This window comes from Gymnoscopelus braueri (genome assembly GCF_963280865.1).
Source record: "Gymnoscopelus braueri genome assembly, chromosome: 21".
NCBI classification, from domain to species: domain Eukaryota; kingdom Metazoa; phylum Chordata; class Actinopteri; order Myctophiformes; family Myctophidae; genus Gymnoscopelus; species Gymnoscopelus braueri.
Genome location: NC_137623.1, coordinates 13,861,032 through 13,887,245, shown reverse-complemented (window position 1 = coordinate 13,887,245; position 26,214 = coordinate 13,861,032). Strand labels below are relative to the sequence as shown.

At 41.6% G+C, this 26,214-nt stretch overlaps 1 protein-coding gene across 1 annotated transcript in view; it reads right to left on the bottom strand.

Annotated features, from left to right (window-relative positions):
• Positions 1 to 26,214, bottom strand: part of LOC308076886 (uncharacterized protein) — a gene marked incomplete at its 5' end in the record, with an annotated part of 121,143 nt that overhangs the window by 62,637 nt on the left and 32,292 nt on the right. The window contains 18 exons of the mRNA XM_080417405.1: positions 2,084 to 2,194; positions 2,909 to 3,019; positions 4,778 to 4,888; positions 5,511 to 5,621; positions 5,836 to 5,946; positions 10,326 to 10,436; positions 12,728 to 12,838; positions 14,876 to 14,986; positions 15,757 to 15,867; positions 16,122 to 16,232; positions 16,886 to 16,996; positions 20,622 to 20,732; positions 21,166 to 21,276; positions 22,186 to 22,296; positions 22,844 to 22,951; positions 23,577 to 23,687; positions 23,783 to 23,893; positions 25,424 to 25,534. Of these exons, the coding sequence (XP_080273531.1) occupies positions 2,084 to 2,194; positions 2,909 to 3,019; positions 4,778 to 4,888; positions 5,511 to 5,621; positions 5,836 to 5,946; positions 10,326 to 10,436; positions 12,728 to 12,838; positions 14,876 to 14,986; positions 15,757 to 15,867; positions 16,122 to 16,232; positions 16,886 to 16,996; positions 20,622 to 20,732; positions 21,166 to 21,276; positions 22,186 to 22,296; positions 22,844 to 22,951; positions 23,577 to 23,687; positions 23,783 to 23,893; positions 25,424 to 25,534 (1,995 nt within the window). The remainder of the gene's footprint in view (positions 1 to 2,083; positions 2,195 to 2,908; positions 3,020 to 4,777; positions 4,889 to 5,510; positions 5,622 to 5,835; positions 5,947 to 10,325; positions 10,437 to 12,727; positions 12,839 to 14,875; positions 14,987 to 15,756; positions 15,868 to 16,121; positions 16,233 to 16,885; positions 16,997 to 20,621; positions 20,733 to 21,165; positions 21,277 to 22,185; positions 22,297 to 22,843; positions 22,952 to 23,576; positions 23,688 to 23,782; positions 23,894 to 25,423; positions 25,535 to 26,214) is intronic.

Below are 26,214 nucleotides of genomic sequence, written 5' to 3'. Positions count from 1 at the left end.
AAGCCTACAGTACATTTTTACATGTAAAAAAACCCCCAGGAAAAACAGAAAATGCCTATTTTCATTCCAGCTAATAAAATTCACAATATCGGTTGCATATCGGTTATCGGTGACCGATATAATCCAAACCTCTCTAAAATCGGTTATCGGTATCGGTCACAAAAGTCCATATCGGTCGGACACTACTGTGTATCCTTTATGCCCAAATATGGAGATTCTGATGTCATCAATACTGACTTCAGTCTAGCATTTCTAATTTAGGAGACATTGACAATGCCTCTCAGCCAATAAACATACAAGGAACTGTGACATCACTGTGATTTGTGATTTACCGGCACCTACATATAAGAGAGACTGTCTGTCTGGTACAAGACATTCACTTATTGTGAGTTAAGTGTTTGTTTCATATAACAAATATTCTAGATTCTCTTACGGCTGTTCAAAGTAGTCACTCAAATTGCTAAAACATGCAGATCTTCGTCAAGACCCTCACCGGCAAGACCATCACCCTGGAGGTTGAACCAAGTGATAACATTGAGAATGTCAAGGCAAAGATACAGGATAAAGAAGGCATTCCCCCTGACCAGCAAAGGCTGATCTTCGCTGGCAAGCAACTCGAAGACGGCCGTACCCTTTCTGATTACAACATCCAGAAAGAATCCACACTTCACCTCGTGCTGCGTCTGAGGGGAGGAATGCAGATCTTCGTCAAGACGCTCACTGGCAAGACCATCACCTTGGAGGTTGAACCAAGTGATAACATTGAGAATGTCAAGGCCAAAATACAGGATAAAGAAGGCATTCCCCCCGACCAGCAAAGGCTCATCTTTGCTGGAAAGCAACTCGAAGACGGACGCACCCTTTCTGATTACAACATCCAGAAAGAATCCACCCTCCACCTCGTGCTGCGTCTGAGGGGAGGGAAGTAAATGATTCCGTAATCTTGAATAAACTGGCAATAATATATTGACCCCAAAAAATTATAAAATGAATCCAAATAAAACAGCTGGCCATCTGGTTAGGGGATTTTAGATCCATCTGAATCAGAGGATGTACATTGTATTCTAAAACATAAAACAAAAGAGCAAACTGGGTGGTTCACTGAGTAAGAGCGCATGCCATGATATACTGTATGCAGTCAAGTACCTCAAACCGGGGTCAGCTGCCGGGAAGGACTATAGCTCTTACTCAGTGACCCGCTGTGTCCAATGATAAAAATTATAAAAACATTGTCTCTCAAAGTCCAACCCTACGTCCTCGTCGTGAGAGGTGGAAGCAGGTAATGCTGACTAACAGGGCTCTGGTACAACTAGGCTAATCACATGTGCAGTGGATGATCCCACTCTTGCACAAAATGCAATCTCAAAAGTGTGGGAGTGAGTGAGTGGGCAGTAGGTCAGATCTATCTCCATATCTGTCCGTCTGTCTGTGTCCCTTTTATGCCCATATATGGAGATCTCTGTATCTAGTCAGACGGAAAGACTTCCATCTGTCTGTGTATCCTTTATGCCCAAATATGGAGATTCTGAAGTCATCAATACTGACTTCAAACTCGGTGTGCGTATCACAGAGGTCCCCAGGGCGAGATGTGCCCAGTCGAAAGTCGGTCGGAACAGCAAAACCCCATATATGGAGTACGCAGATGTCAACAGGTACGGGGTGACAAATAGTTCCAAACATTACAACATACAATTTAGGCATTTAGCAGACGCTCTTATCCTGAACGACTTACAATAAGCAAGGTAAACTCATACATCAAATGCAGAGAGACAGTGTAGTGCCTCAGTAAACTAGGATCACAAGTAAAACAAGAACATCAGTCTAAACAATGTACCCTTATCAAAATAATAAACTGTACATTGGAACTATAGGATACGAGGTAAACAATGAACCTAGCATCTGTCTAAATGAAAAATGTAACATTTGCATACGTCTGTATGGTCGTCACTACTGTATACTATAGTTTCAAATATTGAATCCTAGTAATGAGTGTTGAAGCAAGTGTGATACATAAACCACGTGATCACGTAGCGGCCAGATTAAAGAGTGTCACATCTCTTTCAACAGGTCTGGAAATCCTCACCTCACTCTGTATTTCAGAGACAGTTTTAGCAAACTGAATCTCAGAGGTCTCTGGTAGATGAGAGTAAACACTCTGAGAGATGCTCTTCTTTCCTTCCTCCTTATATTTGACCTGGAAAACACACATAATCACGTTAGTCTCAATAATCTCAAATCTATACACAAGGATTAACTAATTTCATGATTTATGTGTTAAAACATATTTTTCTATATTATATATTTTTCTAATTTTGAAGTCCTAACTGTGTAACATTCATTGTCTTTTTGGCGACACCTCTGGTAGCTGTCCATGGTCTGGTAGAACTGCGATTCCCAGAATTCACTTCAAAACAAAACTGAGGAAGTAGGGCTCCAAAACGGACGCTAAAGGGTCCTAGCACTGAGGATATTTTGGAAAGCAACAACAATGTCTAAATATAGTGTTTAGAGAAGTTGTTCATGTGGAAGGGTTATTATAAAAAATACACCAGCCAAGATCATATTTTTCAACTTTTGCTTAATTGAAAAAGTTACACAGTATGACTTTAAATACATAAGGGAAAAAAGAAAAGCGTAGGCTATCTATTATTATACGTATATTAGGTTTTTCTGCTGTCCCTTTTTTTCTCTCTACAGAGAGACTCTGAGAGTCCAGATTAAACCCAGAAAGAGAGAGAGAGAGAGTGTGAGTGTGTCTGTGTGTGTGTGTGTGTGTGTGTGTGTGTGTGTGTGTGTGTGTGTGTGTGTGTGTGTGTGTGTGTGTGTGTGTGTGTGTGTGTGTGTGTGTGTGTGGTATAGTATGTTGTGTATAGTGTAATGCAGTGTATTGTGAACAGTGTTGACTGACCTGGCTCTGTAGTTCCGACATGGTCTTGTTAAACTGGGTGTCCATGGTTTGTGGGAGCTGAGAGAACGCACTGACACTCTGATGACTCTTAGCTTCTTCCTTATACTTGTTCTGCAGAGACACAATATATATATGTATAAGAACACTATATGACATGACAGAACACAACATGATATACACATGACATGCAGCCTGCTGGCTGGGTCTCATTGGTGTGTGGTGGTTGAGAGCTCAGACTGCATCCAGCGTTCTTGTCCTTGTACTTACAGTATTCTGGCAACATCGAAAAATAAGATGAACATTAAACCATTACAGTATATGTGGAGATATATATAGGAACCAATGTGTGTAGCTACGGGGGAACACATTAGGTGAGACACCGATTCATTCATGCTTGTGATTCATTCCAGTTGTCAATAAAGCTACCTAAAAGGATACATGACCGTCTCATCCATATTAGTTATAAAGTATACTAATAGAGCCTGTTACAGTATATACCACATTTATGTATACTGGTTTATAACACATTGAACCTTTAGAGGTTATAAACTCTAGGAATGGAACCAAATGGCCCATATTTGTACACTTTTTCTCCCCAATTTAGTCATTATGCCAATTCATTCCTCCCCTCACACATCTCTGTGTGACACAACTTCGGGGGCAGCGAAATCCCAACCGAGCGGGCCGGACCTAATCTGCAGAGGGCAATAATGTTTTTTTGCACTGGCAGAATTGTCTGGTTTTCCAGGCTAGAATTCCACAGCAAAGCAACAGTAAAATGATTTAGCACATTTAAGTCTGTAGAGAGCGTTAGGGTTAGGGTTAAGGTACACTATGGAAGAAACCAAATGATTTATGTGGACCCTGATGAAGGCTCTGGGAGCCAAGATGCGATGGCAACCGTTATATCTTCGCGAAGCCATGTTAAAATAAAGGCTTTTTCATTTGTTTCCAACTGAACAGTGTGGCTTGGACTCTTAAAGGAACTTAAAGGGATAGTTCACCCCCAAAATGACTTTTTTTCTATCGATTAGTCACCCCATGGAGACTTGAATGACTAATCGATAGAATTTTTGGGGTGAACTATCCCTTTAAACTCTGTTGCCAAATGTATGTGTTTGATTCTTGTCTTTGGTAAGACGCCTGTCCTTTTACACCTGTAGCAGTTAAGTCGGAGCATGTTAGACAGTACTAGGACTGTATGGAATGAATGATGGAATACCTTCCTCCATGAGGATTATGTTTCTTTATTCAGACTACCATACGGGACTACTCTCCTTATGTGGAATACTTCACCTGTTTTACCTTTGCACAAAAGGCCTATGCTCTACCTATATTGTTACTGTTCTATTGCTGCACGTTATGTACACATCTGCACCTGCTGCTGTTTAAAATAGCTACTCTTCTTTCTATCCCTATTCTTCTTCCCTTTCCTGAAAACTACAAATGATGGAGCTGGTACGAAAAAAAAAAAAAAAAAAAATCCCCCACATCCGTAAACCTGTGATGTGACATTAAAGCTGATTCTGCTGATTATGAAATGTAGATATCTGATGTGACCCACATTTGATGCTGTAGGAAAGCTTGTTAATTTGCCTAAAATGTGACATATTTCCGCACTGCACTTGTGCCGTTTTCTGGCTGTTCTGAACTGAAGTCAAGCCAAATCACGCTAGGGAACGATTGAAAGAGGAAGCGCAATATTAATTAGCTTATGTTCAAAAACACTGTCTCATATGTGTGTGTGTGTGTGTGTGTGTGTGTGTGTGTGTGTGTGTGTGTGTGTGTGTGTGTGTGTGTGTGTGTGTGTGTGTGTGTGTGTGTGTGTGTGTGTGTGTGTGTGAGTGCGTGCGTGTTTGTGGTGGTTACCTCACTCTGGAGTTCGGTGACCTCTTTAACTCGCTGCGTCTCCATGGTTTCAGGCATTCGATGGAACAGAGAGTTGCTCATCTCATTCTTCACCGCCTCCTTGTATTTATGCTGTACACACACACACACGCACACGCACACGCACACGCGCACACGCACACACACGCGCACACACACGCACACACGCACATGCACACAGATCAAGATGAATCAAACACATTTGTTTATGTACATAATGTTTGCTGAGATAATTCTATGATCAGAGATTGTATATCAAAGTGATCCCAATGCTGTTTTATTTTTTAACTACGCAAAATCTAAACCAATACAAGTTTTGAACTCTTGGGCCCTGGGAATCATGAAAGGGCATAGCAAATTCTAGTCTTTGAGATGTCTTGTATTAGATGGAAAAAAGCAAGAAAAACTAAACTAACAAATGAGGAATGATATGAGGGAGATATAATGACTCACACAGGAAAGAAGCAAGAGAGAGAGAAAGAAAGAGAGAGAGAGAAAGAAAGAGAGTAGCTGGCTTATCAACAGTGTTTGAATGTGAGTCTGACAAAGAGACAAGAATAGACCAGGAATTCAGAGTGTGTCTGTCAAAAGACACACACACACACACACACACACACACACACACACACACACACACACACACACACACACACACACACACACACACACACACACACACACACACACACACACACACACACACAGAGTTGCCCACCTCACTGTGAGTGTCGGCCATCTCTTTAACAAACTGGGTCTGCATGGTTTGGGGAAGCAGTGAGTGCAAAGTAATGGACAGATCCTCTTGGTCGATCTTCTTGTACTTTGCCTTAAAATCAACGTAAATAAAAAATATAATAAATACATGAAATACAATTATGTTAGTACTTAGTATGGTGCTCCACCCAGTGGTGTAAAGTAACTAAGTACATTTACTCAAGTACTGTACTTAAGTACAATTTTGAGGTATTTTTTACTTTACCATAATGGTTGTTTTCCAGTTTAAATGTATATCATTTGGAATGTGAGATTGGAGTCCTCACCTCACTTTGTATCTCTGTCACGTGTTTGGAAAACTGAGTCTCGGCCGTCTCTGGTAGCTGAGAATACAAAGACGTGCCGATGTCCTTCTTCCCTTCTTCTTTATACTTAACCTGGGAGGAGAGGAGAGGAGAGGAGAGGAGAGGAGAGGAGAGGAGAGGAGAGGAGAGGAGAGGAGAGGAGAGGAGAGACATCGAGTGCAGCGTTAGTTTAGGTACAGTAGGCACGGCAGGCAGGAGGGTAGGCTAAAGCAGTGGTTCGCAAACTTGTACATGTCAAGGACCCCCAAATTGACACTTATTAGCCCACGGATCCCCATTTGAAAAGATATGCCAGGGACCCCCATAAGAGAAGATTTTTACTGCTCTAGCAGTGATTCTCAACCATTTTAATTTCAAGGACCCCCCAGTTTGACATGCATTAGGCTACGGACCCCATTTCATGGCATTTATCCCTGGGACCCCAATTTATATTGTAAAATCAATGTTAATTTAACTGAGAGAGTGTACACTCTCAGAGTTACAGACCCATAAGGGTCCATTTGGTTCCTAACTAACTATAATTTTTTAGCTGGGGACCCCATAGAACTCCCTCAAGGACCCCTGGGGGTCCCCGAACCCACTTTGAGAACCACTGGGCTAGAGTATAGCTACACACTCACTCTACCCGGTCGTCGTCCCCCCCCCCCCCCATTCTCATTCGCTAACAAGGTTATGCATACATACACCCACGTGAGTCAGATTGTCTCTCCACATTCAACCTCACTCGGAATTCATGTCTAGGGGGGGGGGGGGTTTGTGATCTCAGATATTCTGTGTCATGCTTGCACAGATAATCTGTAGTATCACAGGAGAACAGAGTCACACCGCCAAACTGAACGCAATTAGTAGTGCAATAAATGATTACTCCTGACAAAAGTGTCTTAACTGAAATTAGGTTGAAATATATCTTGTGTGAAAAGACATGACATTTTTTTGGCCTGAGGTTGGCGCTACAAGAGAGGTCATGGGTTTATTCAAATGGTTAGGGTTCATCCTCCAAGGAGCATGAATGCACTCATGCAATGTGCCCATTCCAATACTGAGATATCTTGTGTACAAGTGGACATTTTGGCCCAAAGGGTGTTGTCAGAGCAATGGTCATAGGGTCACAAGGAAGGGTCATCCTCGAGATCATGAAGGTGTGTGTGTGGGGGTGTGTGTGTGTGTGTGTGTGTGTGTGTGTGTGTGTGTGTGTGTGTGTGTGTGTGTGTGTGTGTGTGTGTGTGTGTGTGTGTGTGTGTGTGTGTGTGTGTGTGTGTGTGTGTGTGTGTGCACACACGTGCACACGTTTGTGGTGGTTACCTCACTCTGGAGTTCGGTGACCTCTTTAACTCGCTGAGTCTCTGTGGTCTCAGGTAGATGGCGGTACAGAGAACTGGACGCTTCCTTTTTACTCTTCTCTTTATACTTCAACTAGAAAGAAAGAGAAGGAGAGAGACAGATACAATAAACACAATTTGCACAATTTAGTTAGGAATCTCTGTGTCTTCTTGGACGCCTCTTTGAATTTTAACAAACACATCTGTTGTGTTGTTAAAGCCATCGTTCATGCAGAACGAGATGATGCTGGTTGCTTACTTCTTCCACAGACGCCAGAGCAACCAGCGTCGTCTAGTTCTGCAGGAACGATAACTTGTGCGCGACTTTCAGTGCATGTTTGAGTATCATGAGACTCCACAATGAGCAGTAGTAGAGAAAAAACTAACTTTGCATCGGTTATAATAGACGAATTTCACTCTTACACGGGCTCCCATTATGCCAACGGAGGGGGTCGACAGACTGCAGTACACGGGACTCTCTGGAATAACTCAACGTCCATTTCAATGACGGTGAGTGATTAGCGACACATCAAAGATAACACTTAAAATGTCCGGATCTCTCCTTTAAGTGTTCAGCTTAGAACGATAGCCAAGTTAAAGACAGGACCTCTGTACAAACAGTTATCCACACTTTTACCACCGCTTGGCTAGCCTACTATAAATTCCTTACTTGGGGTTGACACAGTCCACTCTTTCTTGACTACAGACGGTTAACAATGCATTTGCAAGACCTTTATCTTGAACAAAGTACCTGACTCTGTAGTTCAGAAGCCTCTTTAGCGTGCTGGGTGTCCAGGGTCTCAGGTAGAGTGGAGTACAGAGAACTACTCACTGCTTTCTTCCCTGCCTCTTTGTACTTGGTCTGAAAGAAAGAAAGAAAGAAAGAAAGAAAGAAAGAAAGAAAGAAAGAAAGAAAGAATAAAAACAAATATGATTATTTTTGTGTTGTTTCGTTGGGTAGTGCAGTGTTCTGTTGTATATTGTTGGAGTAAACAATAAGTAATTGTTGATTACTTAGCCCCTGTGTTGAATGGTATAATGCTGTGATTTGTTTAATATGGAGCGCTCCTGTGACATACTGAAGAGAGTGTTGTACTGACAATTAGGCCTACAGTATGTGGGATTTAAAGGATTTTATTAGTTATTTATTTTTTCAGGAAATTGGTGTGCGTGTGCGTGTGTGTATTTGTATGTGTGTCCAAGCAGTGTGTGGGTAGGGTGACCTGGGTGGGTGTATGACTCCCGGCCTGAATTATTCTCCCAGTCCGGCCCTGGTAGTGTATAATGTAGTGCAGTGTAATGAAATGTTATGAAACACTTTCCAAAGGAGAACACAGCCCCAATTCTCACTCCTTTTAAATGTTTATTTTACAGTAAAGTGAAAAGTGTTGTCTGACCTGACACTAGTGTAGTGTAGTATTGTGTAGTGTTGTTGTAGTGTATTGTGAACAGTGTTGACTGACCTGGCTCTGTTTTTTAAGTGTAGTGTAGTGTGGTATAGTATGTTGTGTATAGTGTAATGCAGTGTATTGTGAACAGTGTTGACTGACCTGGCTCTGTATTTCAGACAGTGTCTTGTTAAACTGGGTGTCCATGGTCTGTGGGAGCTGAGAGAACACACTGACACTCTGAGTCCTCTTAGCATCTTCCTTATACCTGTTCTGTAGAGACACAATATAGGAGAGACACAATATAAGAACACTATATGACATGACAGAACAAAACATGATATATACACATTTACAATTACCTTTAATAAACCTTCAACAACTTTTGAAACCAGAATAATCATGTGTGTGTGTGTGTGTGTGTGTGTGTGTGTGTGTGTGTGTGTGTGTGTGTGTGTGTGTGTGTGTGTGTGTGTGTGTGTGTGTGTGTGTGTGTGTGTGTGTGTGTGTGTGTGTGTGTCTGTGTCTGTGTGTGTGTGTGTGTGTGTGTGTGTGTGTTTCCAGTACCTCACTCTGCATGTCAGTCATCTGTCTGGCGAACTGGAGCTCTGTAGTGTCAGGAAGCTGAGAGTACAGAGTTGTGGACCTCTCCTTATCGCCCTCCTCTTTGTACCTGACCTGAACACAGAAGGACGAGACCACACTGTAGTATCATTATTATGGAACATGAAACGTAATCCTCATTTTAATTCACCAAATCTCTATCTGTCTGTCTGTGACTCTGTCACCGGCGTAACTCGGAAAGCGTCCGGCCAAACGGTCTCAAACCTGACGTGCGTGTCTTACTGTACACGACCCCGAGGTGTGTCTCGTCGAAAGGCAATTAGGATGGACCAACGGTTTCCAAGAACAGGAAAAACACAAATATCTGTATCTGTCTGACCGCGGGACTGAGGAAGACGCACAAATTCTCTGTGTGTTTGAGAGATAGTATCCTGCATCGACTTCCCTGATTGGCCAACGGAGCGTAACGTCATGTTTGTGCCGCTTAGCCAGTATAAGTCCCTGATTGGTTAATATCAGGTTAATATCAAAATACTGATATATTATTGATTTCAGCTGTTACAATTGCAAACATGACCCGCTTTAATACTTCAGTCTATATTAGCTTAATGACTAGTATTAAAATAAAAAGACATTATTTTTATGTCCAATGTATTTGTATTTAAGTTCATAAAGTTAACATAAGTATAACTAAATGCATTTGAAATTAAATCAAAATGTTACTTTTCAGGATTCCAATTAAGAAATTGCAAAAAAAAATCTGGATTCCAATTCAAAAATAGCAAAAATAGCTGATCTACAAGTTCAAAACGCGTCGCAGCTTGACCCGTTTTGAACTTGTAGATTAGCTATTAGCTATTTTTGCTACTTTTGTGTGACATAGAATGGCCCGACAGTATAAATGTGGCTCTCTGGAGTGAGTGTGGAAATATAGTGGCCCTCTCCATCATCAAAGCTGCCCACCCCTGTGATAAAAGAATGGCAGTAATGTTGGGATGGAGGAGAAGTAAGGCATCTTCATCAGATTCAAAGAAAAGTGGGTGAGAACAGAAGGTACAGTATAACTGTAGGAGAGAGAAGGTCATCATAACATGTATGGTGACCATGTATTCCCCACTTGCATCGTTCCCGACATGCATGTCTAGTGTACAGTAATGTAACATAAAGTAAGTGTGCGTACCTCACTCTGGAGTTCCGTAACCTCTTTAACTCGTTGTGTCTCCAGCGTTTCAGGCAGTTTGGAATAGAGAGTCGAAGCTGCCTGCTGTTTCACTGCCTGCTTGTATTTAACCTGAAACACACACACACACACACACACACACACACAGACACACACACACACACACACACACACACACACACACACACACACACACACACACACACACACACACACACACACACACACACACACACACACACACACACACGCACGCAAAATTAATATCCAAAATAACAACCACACAATCAATCATTGGTGTGTAATAGAAGTCAGTAGAGACATACCCTGCTCTTTCCGAGCTGAAAACAGAGACAATGAAACACTGGTCCCTGTCATGTTATCAGCCCTGCATCCCCATTGGCTAATGTTATCAATTCTACGTCATTGAACGGTGACATTTATCAGTAGTGGACCAATGGGGTTTGAACAGCCTGAAACGGACCGAGGTTAGGACCGGAGGAGGAGAATAAATGATCCTCACTAGAAACCACTGGGTTCATGACAGACAGTGGTGTAAAGTAACTAAGTATATTTACTCAAGTGCTGTACTTAAGTACAATTTTGAGGTACTTTTACTTCACTGGAGTATTTCCAATTGTCTATGTTACTTTGCAGATATAAATGATCACATTATAAAACATACATTAACCACTTTAGCCCTGGAACAATGGAAGTGAAAGTGAACAGCTTTTTTTAAAGACTTCTGAGGCTCAGTCCAGGCACATGGATGGAGCACTGCCAAACACTGTCTGAGATACATGTCAAGTCCTACCCCAGTTCCATTTGGCTCCATTTGTACACTCTCAGAGTTATAGGCTAGTAAGGCTCCATTTGGTTCCTGTCAATCATTTAGCTGGGGACCCCCTCAAGGACTCCAGGGGGCCACGTGCAGACAGACAGACAGACAGACAGACAGACAGACAGACAGACAGACAGACTCTCTCTCGTGTTATCTAGTGACATGTGACTTCCTCCTTCCTAAAATAGACCTTCCACTTTACACCCCTCCTCAACACTTATCAGAACGCTGTCCTCGGTCCAGTGGTTTGCGGGATTAGCCACACGAAGTCAGGAAACAGATGTTTGTGAAGGAGAAGAACTGTTATTTCTGATTTCTGTTTGATATGACAGTGAACACAACAGAGAGATACGCTAGGAGAGAGAGAGAGAGGGGGGGGGGGGTGTCATGCAATAAAGTGTCTCTGGTCGGATTCAAACTGGGGTCAGCTGTGGGAAGGACTATAGTCAGTGGTGGAAAAAACTACTAAAATGTTGTACTTAAGTAAAAGTATCATTACTGCAATGTAGAAATACTCCATTACAAGTAAATGTCCGGATTTCAAAATGTACTTGAGTAAAAGTACAAAAGTATTGGCATAACAATGTACTTAAAGTACTCGTTATGCAGTATGTCCCATTTCACAAGTTTTCCAAAATAAATCTTTTGAAAATAGCAGATCTACAAGCTCACAATGCGTCGCATCGCAACGCATTGTAAGCTTGTAGATCGGCTATTTTCAAATGGCCAAAATATATATAGGGCTGAAGTGGTTAGTGCATGTTTTGTAATAATAATCAAAATCTACAAAGTAACTAGTAACTCAAGTTTTCAAATAATTGTAGTGGAGTAAAAGTACAATATTTGCCTCTGAGATGTAGTGGAGTAGAAGTAAAAGTACAGAAAATTGGAAATACTTCAATAAAGTAAAAATACCTCAAAACTACTTAAGTACAGTACTTGAGAGTAAATGTACTTAGTTACTTTACACCACTGACTATAGTCTTATTTATGTAGTATGTGATCTTACCCAGTGTTTTATCCATCTATGTGTCTACTGTATGTGTGTGTCTGTCTGTCTGTCTGTCTGTCTGTATGTCTGTCTATATACTTACCTATTTATTTATTTGCTGCTCTGTCATAATTGAGGCAGTAACAAAGTGAGCAGTAGATACTGTATGAGATCACATTAAAACGAACTGTTTACTGTATATATTTTTTGTTTTTGTTTGTTTTTTATGATGTTCTGCATAGTAGTATATATCTGTCTGTCATTTAATGTCTTATGAATTGAGTACAAAGGACCCCAATGGAAACAAGCCATAGGCTTTCTTGGCCTATTAGCTGACCTTGTATTGAACTGTACTTTCATGTGCAAACTTCTTATACTAGTATTCAATCAATCAATCAATCAATCAATCAGTGTGTGTGTGTGTGTGTGTGTGTGTGTGTGTGTGTGTGTGTGTGTGTGTGTGTGTGTGTGTGTGTGTGTGTGTGTGTGTGTGTGTGTGTGTGTGTGTGTGTGTGTGTGTGTGTGTGTGTGTGTGTGTGTGTGTGTGTGTGTGTGTGTGTGTGGACTCACCTCACTGTGAGTGTCGGCCATCTCTTTAACAAACTGAGTCTGCAGGGTTTCAGGAAGCAGTGAGTGCAAAGTAAGGGACAGATCCTCTTGGTCCATCTTCTTGTACTTCAGCTGTACAACAGAATCATCAACAGTATCAGATAGCATATGGTTAATATACACACATAATGTATCTCTGTGTTATTGATATTCAACTGAATGGTATCTAAGAGATTAGATTACAACCAGTGGTGGAAAAATTACTCAAATGTTTTACTTAATACATTGTGTGCCAAAAACGGTCCGAACCGTTTTCGGCACTCCTCGTTTGGATTCTCAAAAACGGTCCGGACCGTTTTTGAGAATCCAAACGAGGAGTGCCGAAAACGGTTCGGACCGTTTTTGACCCAATTTTATTTTTATATGTGGGGCCCACGTGGGGCGCTCTAACGAAACTTTGGGATCATCCAAGGAGTTTCTGAGAAGGAGAGGCTGGATGTGGATCCATGTCAAAAATCCTTCCGGTCGGCCTTTCCAATGTTAACTCCTTGACTAAAAGCTTAAAGGGGTAGTTCACCACCAAAATAACTTTTTTTCTATTGATTACTGACCATCTGGAGCCTTGAATTCATAGATATTTTTTTGTTTTTGTCACATTCCTAAGCCAATAATTTGATTATAATAAATGTGTCCCCATTGATTCCGGTAGGAGACACAAATGCATTTGTGTCTCCTACCGGAATCAATGGGGCTAAATTTATTATAATCAAATAATAAAGGAAGGAATGCGACAAAAACAAATAAATATCCATGAATTCAAGGCTCCATGGGGTGAGTAATCAATAGAAAAAAAGTTATTTTGGGGGTGAACTACCCCTTTAATATCTCCATTTATTTTTAACGTGGCGGAAGCGAGTCGTTTTCGATCGGCGATCACTCTGCAATGGAGGCTTGCGTTAGAAATATTATTGTTCCAGGCGTTAGTCGGGACCCTCCGCCGTCTCGCACGCACGCTTTGTTTACATGCACTTCCGCGTCGGGGCTTCTACAGCACGAAACGTATCAACGTAAGTGGATGGAAGAATAGCAGGCACTGAACGTATAAGATTTTAATAAACCTCTGGCACCCGATGTGTTAAGTAAAAGTATCTATACTGCAATGTAGAAGTACTCTGTTACAGGTAAAAGTCCGGAATTCAAATTGACTTGAGTAAAAGTACAAAAGTATTGGTATCAAAATGTACTTAAAGTACCAAAAGTAAAAGTACTAAAATGTTTGAAAATAGCAGATCTACAAGCTCACAACACATTGCGACGCGACGCGTTGTGAGCTTGTAGATCGGCTATTTTCAAATAGTGTACAAAATAGTTGTAAGTGGTTAATGTATGTTTTATAATGTAATAATTTATATCTGCAAAGTGACTAAGGTTTTCAAATAATTATAGTGGAGTAAAAGTACAATATTTGCCTCTGATGTGGAGTAGAAGTAAAAGTATAGACAATTCGGAAATACTCCATTAACACATTGAATGCCAGTCGCGTAGATCTACGCGAACCTATTTAAAGCCGCAGCGTGCCAGTCGCGTAGATCTACGCGAACCGCGATTCCCATTGAAATTGCCCCAGGTGCACTTTCCGAATTCTTTTGATCCATTTCCGTTTCCGGTTTCCGGTCGGAAACAGAATTATTCGGGTTCCGTTTTTTTCGATCGTATCCGCTTCCTGTCTGGGATCCTGTTTAAAACTCGATTTTCTCGGTTGTTGTTTTTCTCCTCGCTGATCACTGTTTAGCGTTGATCGGCTGTATCTTCAAGATGGCGGCTCGCATTTGGAAACTGTTTTCGCTGGCCGTTTCTCACGGATCCGCTGTGTGTTTAGAACCAAATGAACGCGCACTTTTAACTTATTTAGCGAGGTCTGTGGCGACATGAAAAAAACAAAAAAACAACAATAAAACGCTGGCACTGGTGAGTACATTATGAGATTAAACTCTGGCATGGAATGTGTTAAAGTCAGGCCTACCTCAAAACTGCACTTAAGTACTTAGTTACTTTACACCACTGATTACAACTGCCAATCCAATGTGCAAGAACAGCGACAAACGTAATTTAAGAAGAAAATAGAAGACAATAAAACTAAGACAGAGAATACAGTAAGCCCGGCCTTACCTCACTCTGTGTGTCAGACATCTGCTTGGAGAAGTGTGTGTCAGTGGTCTCAGGGAGGAGGCGGTACAGCGCGGACGAAGACTCCTTCTTACCTTCCTCCTTGTACTTCAACTACAAGACAAATTTCATTTACTCATCGATTTATAGTTCACAATTTACATGATGCTCAGGAAACGAGCGAGGTTGTACACCTGCTTCACCCCTTAAAGCTGTAATCCGTAGCGTTACAGTTAGGGGTGTGCCGATTCCACGATACGATAAGATACACGATATCGCCAAAAAAAAAAGTCAAAAAAAAGTCAAAACAAACATATCGTCACGAAAACGTATCGCGATATATCGCGGGATGATATATCGGCACACCCCTAGTTACAGTATGTCCTACCCGAGATTCAAACCCTTCCGATCCTCTGTGCGAGTGCATAGATTTCTACTGCTGAGCGAATACAGAAAGTCTGTTTGAGCTTCGTGCAATACTGTACCTCTTGTCAACCACAGGCTATGTACATTTATCAATAGAAGAGCAGGTAGACGACTTCGGTAGTGTTAGTTAGTTATACTGTATTGTATGTTGTATTAACGTATGGCAGATCTACAAGGTCACAATGGGTCACATCACGACTTGAGCTTGTAGATCTGCTATTTTGTAGCATTTTTTATTTTTTTATTCTTTGAAGATTTCTGAACATTCTTGAAAGCTTTCGCCTATAAATGACATTCGCCTATAAATGACATCTTGTCTGGGATGCCAGACAAGAAAGTGGATAAAGTTGAGCTATACTTGATCGCATGCCATATCTTTTCAACTGAACGCCAAGTAGAGATTGTGGCTTTTTCTGCTTGACAACGGTATCAGGTGACGACGCAGGGAGCTGGTTTACCTGACTCTGGATCTGCGATGCCTGCTTGGCTTGCTGTGTCTCCATGGTTTCGGGGAGAACTGAATACAGAGTAGAGGTTCGATCCTGCTGATGGTCTTTCTTATACTGAACCTGATAGAGACAGAGCAGAAGGCATTGGTATGGCACTCACACAATCATATTCCTGTGTGTGTGTGTGTGTGTGTGTGTGTGTGTGTGTGTGTGTGTGTGTGTGTGTGTGTGTGTGTGTGGGGGTGTGGGGGTGTGTGGGTGTGTGTGTGTGTGTGTGTGTGTGTGTGTGTGTGTGTGTGTGTGTGTGTGTGTGTGTGTGGGGGTGTGTGTGTGTGTGTGTGTGTGTGTGTGTGTGTGTGTGTGTGTTGTGTTACCTGGCTCTGTATATGCGAGGCCTGCTTTGCATGCTGGGTATCCAGAGTCTCTGACATCACAGAGTACAGACTGCTGCCTGCATTCTGTCTGCCTGATGTCTTATACTTCACCTGAAAACACATCCAGCCTTTATCACTGCTGTCTTATACTGTAATTCATCGGAAAACACAGGAAACACATCCACACTGGATTGTGCCTACAGCAGTGGTTCTCAAACCTTTTTATGTCACGGACCCCCATCTCAAATATGTTGTTCCAGGGACCCCCAGAAGCAAAGATTAAGTTACAAATGTTGGCTTACATTTTTTTCCCCAAAATGTCCACAAATTTTCACAATTTTTCACAATTTTCCACAATTTGTAAAAAAAAATTCAAAATTTGTAAAACATTTAAAAAATAGCATATCTATAAGCTCATAGCACGGCACTCGGTGCCGCGCTATGAGCTTGTATATCTGCTAATTTTTGAATAACCAAAGTATAAAAAGGCAAAAATTATTGTGATGCTATATTAACACATTTTGCTGGGGACCGCCTGGAACCCTCCCAAGGACCCTGGGGGTCCTTGGGAGGGTCTTTGAGAACCAATGGCCTACAGTATAGTTATCTATAACATTTGAACAGGTTTTTGTTTTTCTTCTTCTTTTTTCGTGTTTTCGGAACATTTATTAGGTGTTTTATAAATCCGTTTTTATTAAATGCAATTATGGTACAGCCTTATGGTACAGAGAAGGTAGATGAAAGAAATAAAGAAAGAAACTCACCTCACTCTGTAGTTCAGAGACAGTTTTAGCAAACTGAGTCTCAGAGGTCTCTGGTAGCTGAGAATAAACACTATGAGACATGCTCCTCTTTCCTTCTTCTTTATACTTGTTCTGCAGATACAGACAGAAGACTTTTTATGTTTTTAAGACCGTCCTGACATAGTCAGACCCATATATACATAAAGTTGTCACCGTTATTGTAAATGACGGTGACACGATGAAACGATGAAGCAGGAACAAGATGACCTGAAGCGAAAAGAAGAGGAGGAGAAAAACAAGGAACAAGACACTGACGCTGACGCAGATGCTGAAGAGGGTGAGGAGGAAGAGGATGAAGATGAGGAGGAGGAAGAGGAGGAGCCTGCAGAAACTGGAGAAGAAGATGATGCTAAGCTATTGCTATATTTTTGTGTAGTTGTTTCGGGTATGCTTTTTGGTGCTTTTGAGTAGTTTTGGGTAGTTTTGGGTACGCTTTTGGGTAGCTTTGGGTAGTTTATACGCTTTTGGGTAGTTTTGTGTAGTTTTGGGTATGCTTTTGAGTATTTTGGGTAGTTTGGGGTATTTTTGGGTACTTTTGGGCAACAAGTGTGACCCGTTGTTTCTCTTGTTTTGTCCAGTTGTTTGAGTGTTGAATTTTCAATGGACCACAATGGAAACAGGCCTTTGGCTTTTCGTGTCATTCATTTGCCGTGTTTGTAACTTGTGTACTACTGCCTGTGCATTTAAAAATAGTCAATAAAGTATTCAATCAATCAATCAATCAATACAATACATTGCCAAATCAGGATAGATGCAAATAATGCAGCTTACAGAACTAATGCACTGTAGATATATTTTATGATCTGTTACCACAGTATACACAACTAATGATAGATTTTACAATGTCAATCTGTTAAAACACATACAATATAAAAGTTATTGCCTGATACTGTATTTCTTTCTGCACACAACTTAAGAGTCACTAAACAGAGCTACTGTAAGAAACCTCATACATAATATATTGATTAATCAGGTCTGTATCCAAGTATAGAGATGAAAGAATGTATTTAACCAATTAAGACCGGGAACGCATCCGTGTAATTTTAGATTTTGTTGGCTATTCAAAAATAGCAGATCTACAAGCTTGTAGATCTGCTATTTTTGAAAAATCGTGTGCCAATCGTTTTTTTCAAGCAATTTTTTTACTCAAATCTTTGCTTCTGGGGGGTCCCTGGAACAAAATATTTTGAGATAGGGGTCCGTGGCCAGATACATATCATTTTGGGTGGTCCTTGACATGAAAAAGGACCACCGATATTATAGCAACATAAGTTTTTTCAAAATACTGACATTTGTAGAATCCCCCAGAAGCAAAGATTTGAGTGAAAACTTTAATATATTATATTCAAAGATTTGCATACATTTTTCACGATTAAAATTTTTTTGCAGATGTATATCTGCTATTTTTTAATAGCCAAAGAAATCTCAAAATGACACGGATGCGTTCCCGGTCTTAATGGGTTAATGTGTACAGTATAACAATGAGTCCAGAAAACTAATGTATGCTGCTGTACCCTCCAGGCACTGTACAGAATAAGAACACATTATATAAGAGCAATATGATTACATTACTGTTATGAATATGGTTAGTCAGACTATAGTCAACTGTGCTTGTAAAGAATGCAAGTGAAATGGGAAACTCTTTGATCCAAGTGTGCCGTGGCGTGGCATTTCAAACCTGTGACATTTTAGCCTCGATTTCCAGGCTTTTATTTTTTAGTTTTGCTAAAAAAAGCCTGGACCAACAACCAGTTGATCTTCCGGGAATAAGAAGTGTTTCATTTCCACCAACCAACCAGAGTGCAGTGGGCGTCGCTCCAAATGTTGTGACGTCAGGGCTCTCAATAGACCATATTCACACGGCGGCCATATTGCCATTAAGTCAATGAAATGCCACCCCAGTTGCCACAGCAACGCAATGTTAAATTCCAAAATGGCCACCGTGTGAATATGGACTATGCTACACATTGGGGAGGAGGAGGGGCGCGGGGCGGGGGCTGACGGACAGATCGTTGAACCAATAGAATACGGCTGAAAATTTCTCTGCAGATTTTTAACCCGCCCGTCTAGACATGATATCAGACATGCTAATAGGGCAGTGTAGTGACATTGTGTTCTAAAGTGTGGCAATATTTTATGGTCCAAGAGTGCAGGAATCCGTCAGACTTTGGGATCAAAAACTAAAAAGAAAAGCAGCAATATGATTTATGCCGACAGCAACGATAATTATGCTTAGATGATTTATTATTTATATTAGGATAAATTTGCGCGACTGTAAAGACGAAACGGAAGTGGGGAGGAGGAGGCGTCACATTCACTTTATCACTTGATAACTTTCAGAGCTTCCGTTGCTCCAGACTGTATGACGGAAGCATTTGAAAAATTGTGGGAGGCAACAATCTGTCTTGTGAGACTACAGGTACAGGTACAGCATTGCAGTCCTTCTGCACGTGTCATCATAATGAATATCATTGCTGTCTGGCAGAAACCAGCTAACTCCATTTTGACGCTTTAGCATTTTTTTCCCATAAATAAGTGCTATTGAACACCCTTTACGTCTGTGTGTTGGTAAAACAACATATTGAACCAATGGAGTTAGCTGGTTTTGTCATTTCCTGAAAAATGGAGTTAGCTGGTTTCTACCCGACAGCAGAGATATGATCTATTGCAGGGGTCTTCAACGTTTTCAGGCCAAGGACCCCCTAGCTAAGAAAGAGATGAAGCAGGGACCCCCTACTCTATATTGTATAAAATTGTGTTTCAGATTAAAGTTTTTTTTTTAATTAGTCTGCTCTTTTTTCCCCCTACACCTATAGCCTCTTTGCCAAAAATAGCAGATCTACAAGCTCTCAACGCCTCGCAGCGCGAGGCGTTGAGAGCTTGTAGATCTGCTATTTTTGGCTAATGTTCCCCTCAGAAAAGGAATTCTAGGGTTCAAGTGGTTAATGTAAAAAAACTAAATCCTATCACACAAAGATTTGGCGGAACCCCTATAGTAGCTCTGAGGACCCCCTAGGGGTCCCAGACCCCCTGCTGAAGACCATAGAAAGGAATACCAGCACTCACTTAAGTCCATTTAGGCTCTTTATTTATTAGCTCATAGCTCCCCAGTACACAGCGTCAAAACCGGACGTTTCGGCCCAGAGGCCTTCTTCAGCGTATAATGACATCACACTGTTTTTGTGTCACTTATAAAGGGACCTTGGTGCAACGCACAGAGCGGTCCGGGTAACAAAAAAATAAGTCATTTTCTAACAGTCATTTTTTAACACAAAGGGTCACCATAAAACAGAAAATAAGTATATAGAAAAAAAGAAAGAAAGAAAAAGAATTATTACCTAGAACACAATTTTTTTGCAGTAAAGCGGCAGTTTTAAGTGACACATAAGTGACACACATAAGTGACACAAAAACAGTGTGATGTCATTATACGCTGAAGAAGGCCTCTGGGCCGAAACGTCCGGTTTTGACGCTGTGTACTGGGGAGCTATGAGCTAATAAATAAAGAGCCTAAATTGACTTAAGTGAGTGCTGGCATTCCTTTCTATGAACTTTATCTGCCTGAGCCGTGCACCCTGTACTTTGGTACTTCGAAAACTCGTCTTGAGTGCTTGCTTCCTTCCTTTTCAAGTTCCCCTGTTGAAGACCCCTGATCTATTGACAGGTAGGTGCAGCAGTCATTCTGCAGGGTGTTTACCTGGCTCTGCAGGTCGCTCATCTCCCTGGCCATCTGGGTCTCCAGTGTCTGAGGTAAGAGGTGGTAAACTGGTGCAGACAAGTGCTTCTTACCAGCCTCTTTGTACAGGAGCTATCACACACACACAAACACGCACACACACACGCACACACACACGCACACACACACACACACACACACACACACACACACACACACACGCACACGCACACGCACACGCACACGCACACGCACACACACACACACACAGTTAACTAAAAGGGAAAGTTTTTAACCAAAACAAACTAACTTATTTTTTCTTCCCACCATCATATCTGATGCCATGCATTATTTCAAACTGGGTTAGAATCCCCGGTAGGAAATGAAAGTTACAGAGTGCAGTTTTAACTACTGTTAAAAATGTATGTCCCAGCCTTTGTGAAGTCAACCATTCAAAGGCTCTAAGCCTGTGTGTGTGTGTGTGTGTGTGTGTGTGTGTGTGTGTGTGTGTGTGTGTGTGTGTGTGTGTGTGTGTGTGTGTGTGTGTGCGTGTGCGCGTGCGTACCTCACTCAGTAGTTCTGTGCTCTCTTTAGCGTGTTGGGTTTCCATTGTTTCCGGCAGTTGTTGGTACAAAGAGGTGGAAGCCTGCTTCCTACTGGCCTCCTTGTACTTAGCCTGCACAACAATAACATCAAGTTACAGTATACTGAACCACTTGAGCTAAACACTGCAAACACTGCTTTCTCATTAGTGTGCAACAAGTGCTACATGAATTAAATAATGAATACATCTGTTTGTTAAGATGTTCATCACTTCAGCAGAAATTTAGCAAAAAGAGCATGGTCATCCATGTTTTGGGCATGTCATTGTCGCCAAAAATGTCAAAGAATTTCAACGATTTTCTTAAATGATCGAACATAGCAAAAATAGACAATCTGCGAGCTCACAACGCATTGCGGTGTGACACGTTGTGAGCTTGTAGATCAGCTATTGCTGCACAACGCCACTGTACGATGAAGTATAAAACAGAGCTTAAAGAGAGGGTAAGTGATAAATTATGTTTTGGTAAAAAAACAACAACACTATATTCTGATAGTAATTGAGTCTCCCTGTCTCTCAAGCTCTTTAATCAACAGAAAATACATTTTCAGGTTGGTTGCCTATTTCAGCCATTCAGGAGAGAGCACCCATTTACAGTATCAACTTCAATTTGATAGTGTTCCAGTTCCAATTTTATCTGCTCATTTCTTTGTGTCATTGCTTCCAATTTTACTTGTTTAATCTGTATCCTGTGTGAGTTCTCTCAGTGATTAGATCAAATTGGTATGCATGATGTGTTTACTAAAGAGCTAGAGAGACAGGGGGACTCCCGTTACTGAATAGCAATGAGTACTATCAGAACTATTTATTAACTTTTAACTATGAACTTATTTTAACAGAAACAATATCCCTTACCATATCTTTAAGTGGTTAGGGGTTACAAGAGAATGGCTTGTTGAGTTAAGCTAGCTATGACAGTGACACGTTCAAGCTTGACATTATCATCATCTTCATCAATAGTAGCAGCATCTACCTATACAATACCTCACTCTGCATCTGTGTCAGTTCCTTAGCGTGCTGGGTGTCCATGGTCTCAGGAAGCAGAGAGTACAGGGTAACACTCATCTCCTTCTTGCCATCTTCTTTATATTTCATCTGGGGGGGGGTGGAGATGGTAGTTCAGCTGCATGAGATGTATTTTACTGCATAAACACGGTACATAAAAGTTACATAAAGGCCAATACATGCTCCTTCTGACGTCCGAACCTTTCTTCAGAAAGGGAGGTGATTACATACAAATTGACACAGGGGCGGACTGGGACCAAAATTCCGCCCTGGCATTTTGGTCCGAACCGGCCCACCACCCCCCAGACCGTTTTGTCAACGGGGGGGGGGGGGGCAGCCTAAAAAAAAAACGCGTTTCACTGTTTTAACCCAGCAACCCTTAACGTAACTAATAATTGGGCCGCGCGACCCAGAAAAGACCATAATAATCCTAAAACGGGAGCAAAACAAATGTTACAAAAAAAAAGTAACAAGACTATAAGACTGTGGGGAATTTGGGAATTGGCATAATGAAAGTGCCACTAAAAAAAAAACTACTCTTCTTCTTCTGGGCTTTACAACTCTTTTAATAACTTAAGACTTGAGCTTCATGCCTCCCATTAATAATAATAATAATAATAATGTACACATGGAATACCTCACTGAGCATCTCTGACTGCTCTTTGACAAAGTGTGTGCGGTTGGTCTCCGGCATCAGGCGGTACAAACTGCTGGAGTCTTTCTTCGATCCCTCCTTGTACTTCAGCTGGAGAACCAACAGAACACACACCGTCACAACCTCAATCATCCCTTATTAACCCATAAGACCGGGAGAGCATCTGTCATTTTCCATTTTAACCATTATCTTATACTTTGGCTATTCAAAAATAGCAGATATACAAGCTCATAGCGCGGCACCGAGTGCCGCGCTACGAGCTTGTAGAGCTGCAATTTTTTGAAAAATTATGAAAATGTGTGCAAATCTTTGAATATATATACTTCTCCAATGTGTAACTCAAATCTTTGCTTCTGGGGGATTCTACAAATGTCTTCTAAATCCGTTTTTTGGGGAAAAAAACATACGTTGCTATAATATCAGTGGTTCTCAAACTTTTTCATGTCAAGGACCCCCAAAATTATATGTATTTGGCCGCGGGCCCCCCCATCTCAAAATGTGTTGTTCCAGGGACCCCCCAGAAGCAAAGATTTGCGTAAAAAAAATTGCTTTAAAAAATACATACTTTCAAAGATTTGCAAAAAAAATAACGATTTTTGGATGGATGGATGCATGGAGGGATGAAACGGTAGACAACATGAATGGAGTGTGGTTGAATGACTGCTCTGTGTGTGAGCACGTGCGTGCGAGTGTGTTTGTGTGTGTGCGTGTGTACCTCGCTCTGTAGTTCAGAGGCCTCTTTAGCGTGCTGGGTGTCCATGGTTTCAGGTAGAGTGGAGTACAAAGAACTACTCACTGCTTTCTTCCCTGCTTCTTTGTACTTGAGCTGATATGCAAACACAAACAACAAGAGAACAACTCAGATCACTTCCTAATGTCAGACTTCTGCAACAAAACACGTTTATTCTTTAATCTTCATACCTCACTCTGTAGTTCGGAGACAGTTTTAGCAAACGTAATGTCAGAGGTCTCTGGTAGCTGAGAATAAACGCTCTGAGACAAGGTTCTCTTCCCGTCCTCCTTGTATTTGACCTGAAACGATTTACAACGAGGAATACGAGAGGTGAAAACGTGTCATCGCTATCGGGTGTTACACGCGGTTGTCACGAATAAACCGGAAATGCGTCGGCGGATATTTCACATCTAACAATTCATACGCTGTAGCTGAAGTTTCATTCATACAGGTCGATGCCTTTTTCACTGTGAAATATCATGAGCGTTTGAGTTGCTGAATTACATTAGCCTGGGACCAGACAAATCTGCCAGTGCAAAAAAAATAAAAAAAATTGCCCTCTGCGATTTGGGTCTGGCACCGCTCCGTTGTGAATCCAATTTCCTGCTCCCGAAGTCTGGGGTGACCAATCAGGGCCTAGTATTGAAATATGCGAGACTGTAATTGGTTGTAGGTCTAACCAATTGCGTCCAGAGCCATCGTTTTGATCCCGCCCCTTGGGGAAAACGTCCTCATAGCAGCACCAGACTCATATCCACGCAGTGATATAGTCTGGCTATGCGAGGCTAACATTACATATCAGCAACAACACAAAAGCAATAATAGATATAAAATAGGGCATTCATTAATTAAAAAAAACATTGAGATTAAAAATTTAAACCCCAAGATTTCCACCAGACGATGATATTATACTGTATAATATGAGTCATTATGCTCTGGCCTCAGATCAGACAGAACAGAGCATTTGCATTGCAGAGTGAGAACTGGAGCGTGACTCAATCTTTGATCCTTTTGGGATGATAATCAGAGCCTGTGATGTTTGTCCAGGGTAGAGACATCAGAAAGCATTTGGAAAGCGGAAAGGAACCAATCAAACGCCGCCGTTAGCGTCTCTCTGCATCGCAGGTGTTCAGCCTGCTGTCAACAATGGGGATGCAGGAGGTATAAACATTACTGTGACCCATTAACCCATTAAAACAGGGGAAAGCGTCCGTGTTGTTTTAGATTTATTTGGCTATTCAAAAAATAACAGATCTACAAGCTCATAGCGCGTCACTTCGTGCCGCGCTATGAGCTTGCAGATCTGTTATTTTTTTAAAGTCGTGAACATTTGTGCAAATCTTTGATTATATATAGATTTTTAAAGCAATTTTTTTTAACTCAAATCTTTTCTTCTGGGGGTCCCTGGAACAAAAATATATGTGTTTTTTTTTTTTTTTTTTTTTTACAGATTTAAAAGATTTATAAGACATTTGTGGAATCGGCCGCAGGTCTTGATGGGTTAAATGGGATTTTAGGAACGCAAGGAAAACTTGTTTCTGGTTTATTTCTATCCTAATTCTCTCTCCTCTCCTCTCCACTCCCTTGCCCTCCTCTTCCCCCCCCTCCTCTATTTTTGTCCTCAACCCTTCACTTCGCTCCCCTCTCCTCCATTCATACTCTCCTCTCCTCCATTCATACTCTCCTCTCCTCCATTCATACTCTCCTCTCCTCTCCTCTCCTCTCCTTTCCTCTCCTCTCCTCTCCTCTCCTCTCCTCTCCTCTCCTCTCCTCTCCTCTCCTCTCCTCTCCTCTCCTCTCCTCTCCTCTCCTCTCCTCTCCTCCAGTACCTCACTCATCATGTCAGTCATCTCTCTGGTGAAGCTGGTCTCTGAGGTGTCAGGCAGAGTACAGTAGATAGAGCTGGACCTCTCCCTCTTGCCACTCTCCTTGTACTTGATCTGGAGAAACAACAATTCATGAATACGATTAGAATAATCTGGTTTATGGCCCGGACCGCTGGCCTATCGGTCCGGGCACCTAGGCTCCAATGCATGCGTGTCACTGCCCGCCCCTGCCGGTTCTCTGAATTTTTATTTTTAAATAGGCTCTGTCATGATTAATTCACCACATATATGAAGTCAAACAACTAAATTCTATCCGAACGATATCTTAAAAGTAAATTCCGTGCCTCAAAAAAGAAGTTTGAGAGCGTTTTGAAGTTTTAAAAGAGAGACGAAAACAGCGGACAGAATTTCAATGGCGGCCCGTTCCATTTTTGTCGGCTGCACTCGGCTCCATTCGGGTTCACTCGGGTTCCATTGGCCAACCTACACTGTCAATCACAGAACAATGAGCGAGGACGCTGATTGGAGAGTTCATGTTATGAACTCCGGAGAAACGCCCAGACAGGCCTGCGGGTCAGACTCCTTGAAATCAAATGCAAATGAGATTTCCAGAAGGGGGGGGGGCGGGTTTACCAGGCTAAATGGTCAATGCTCATATGCAATGTCAGACCGATTGACCAATCCACTGAGGGGGGAAACTGGATGAGAATGGATGAGCATGGACAGAGTATTCTCCATTTTATAGTAGGATGATATATATGAAAAGCAATATATTGTATGTACCATAAGGTCAT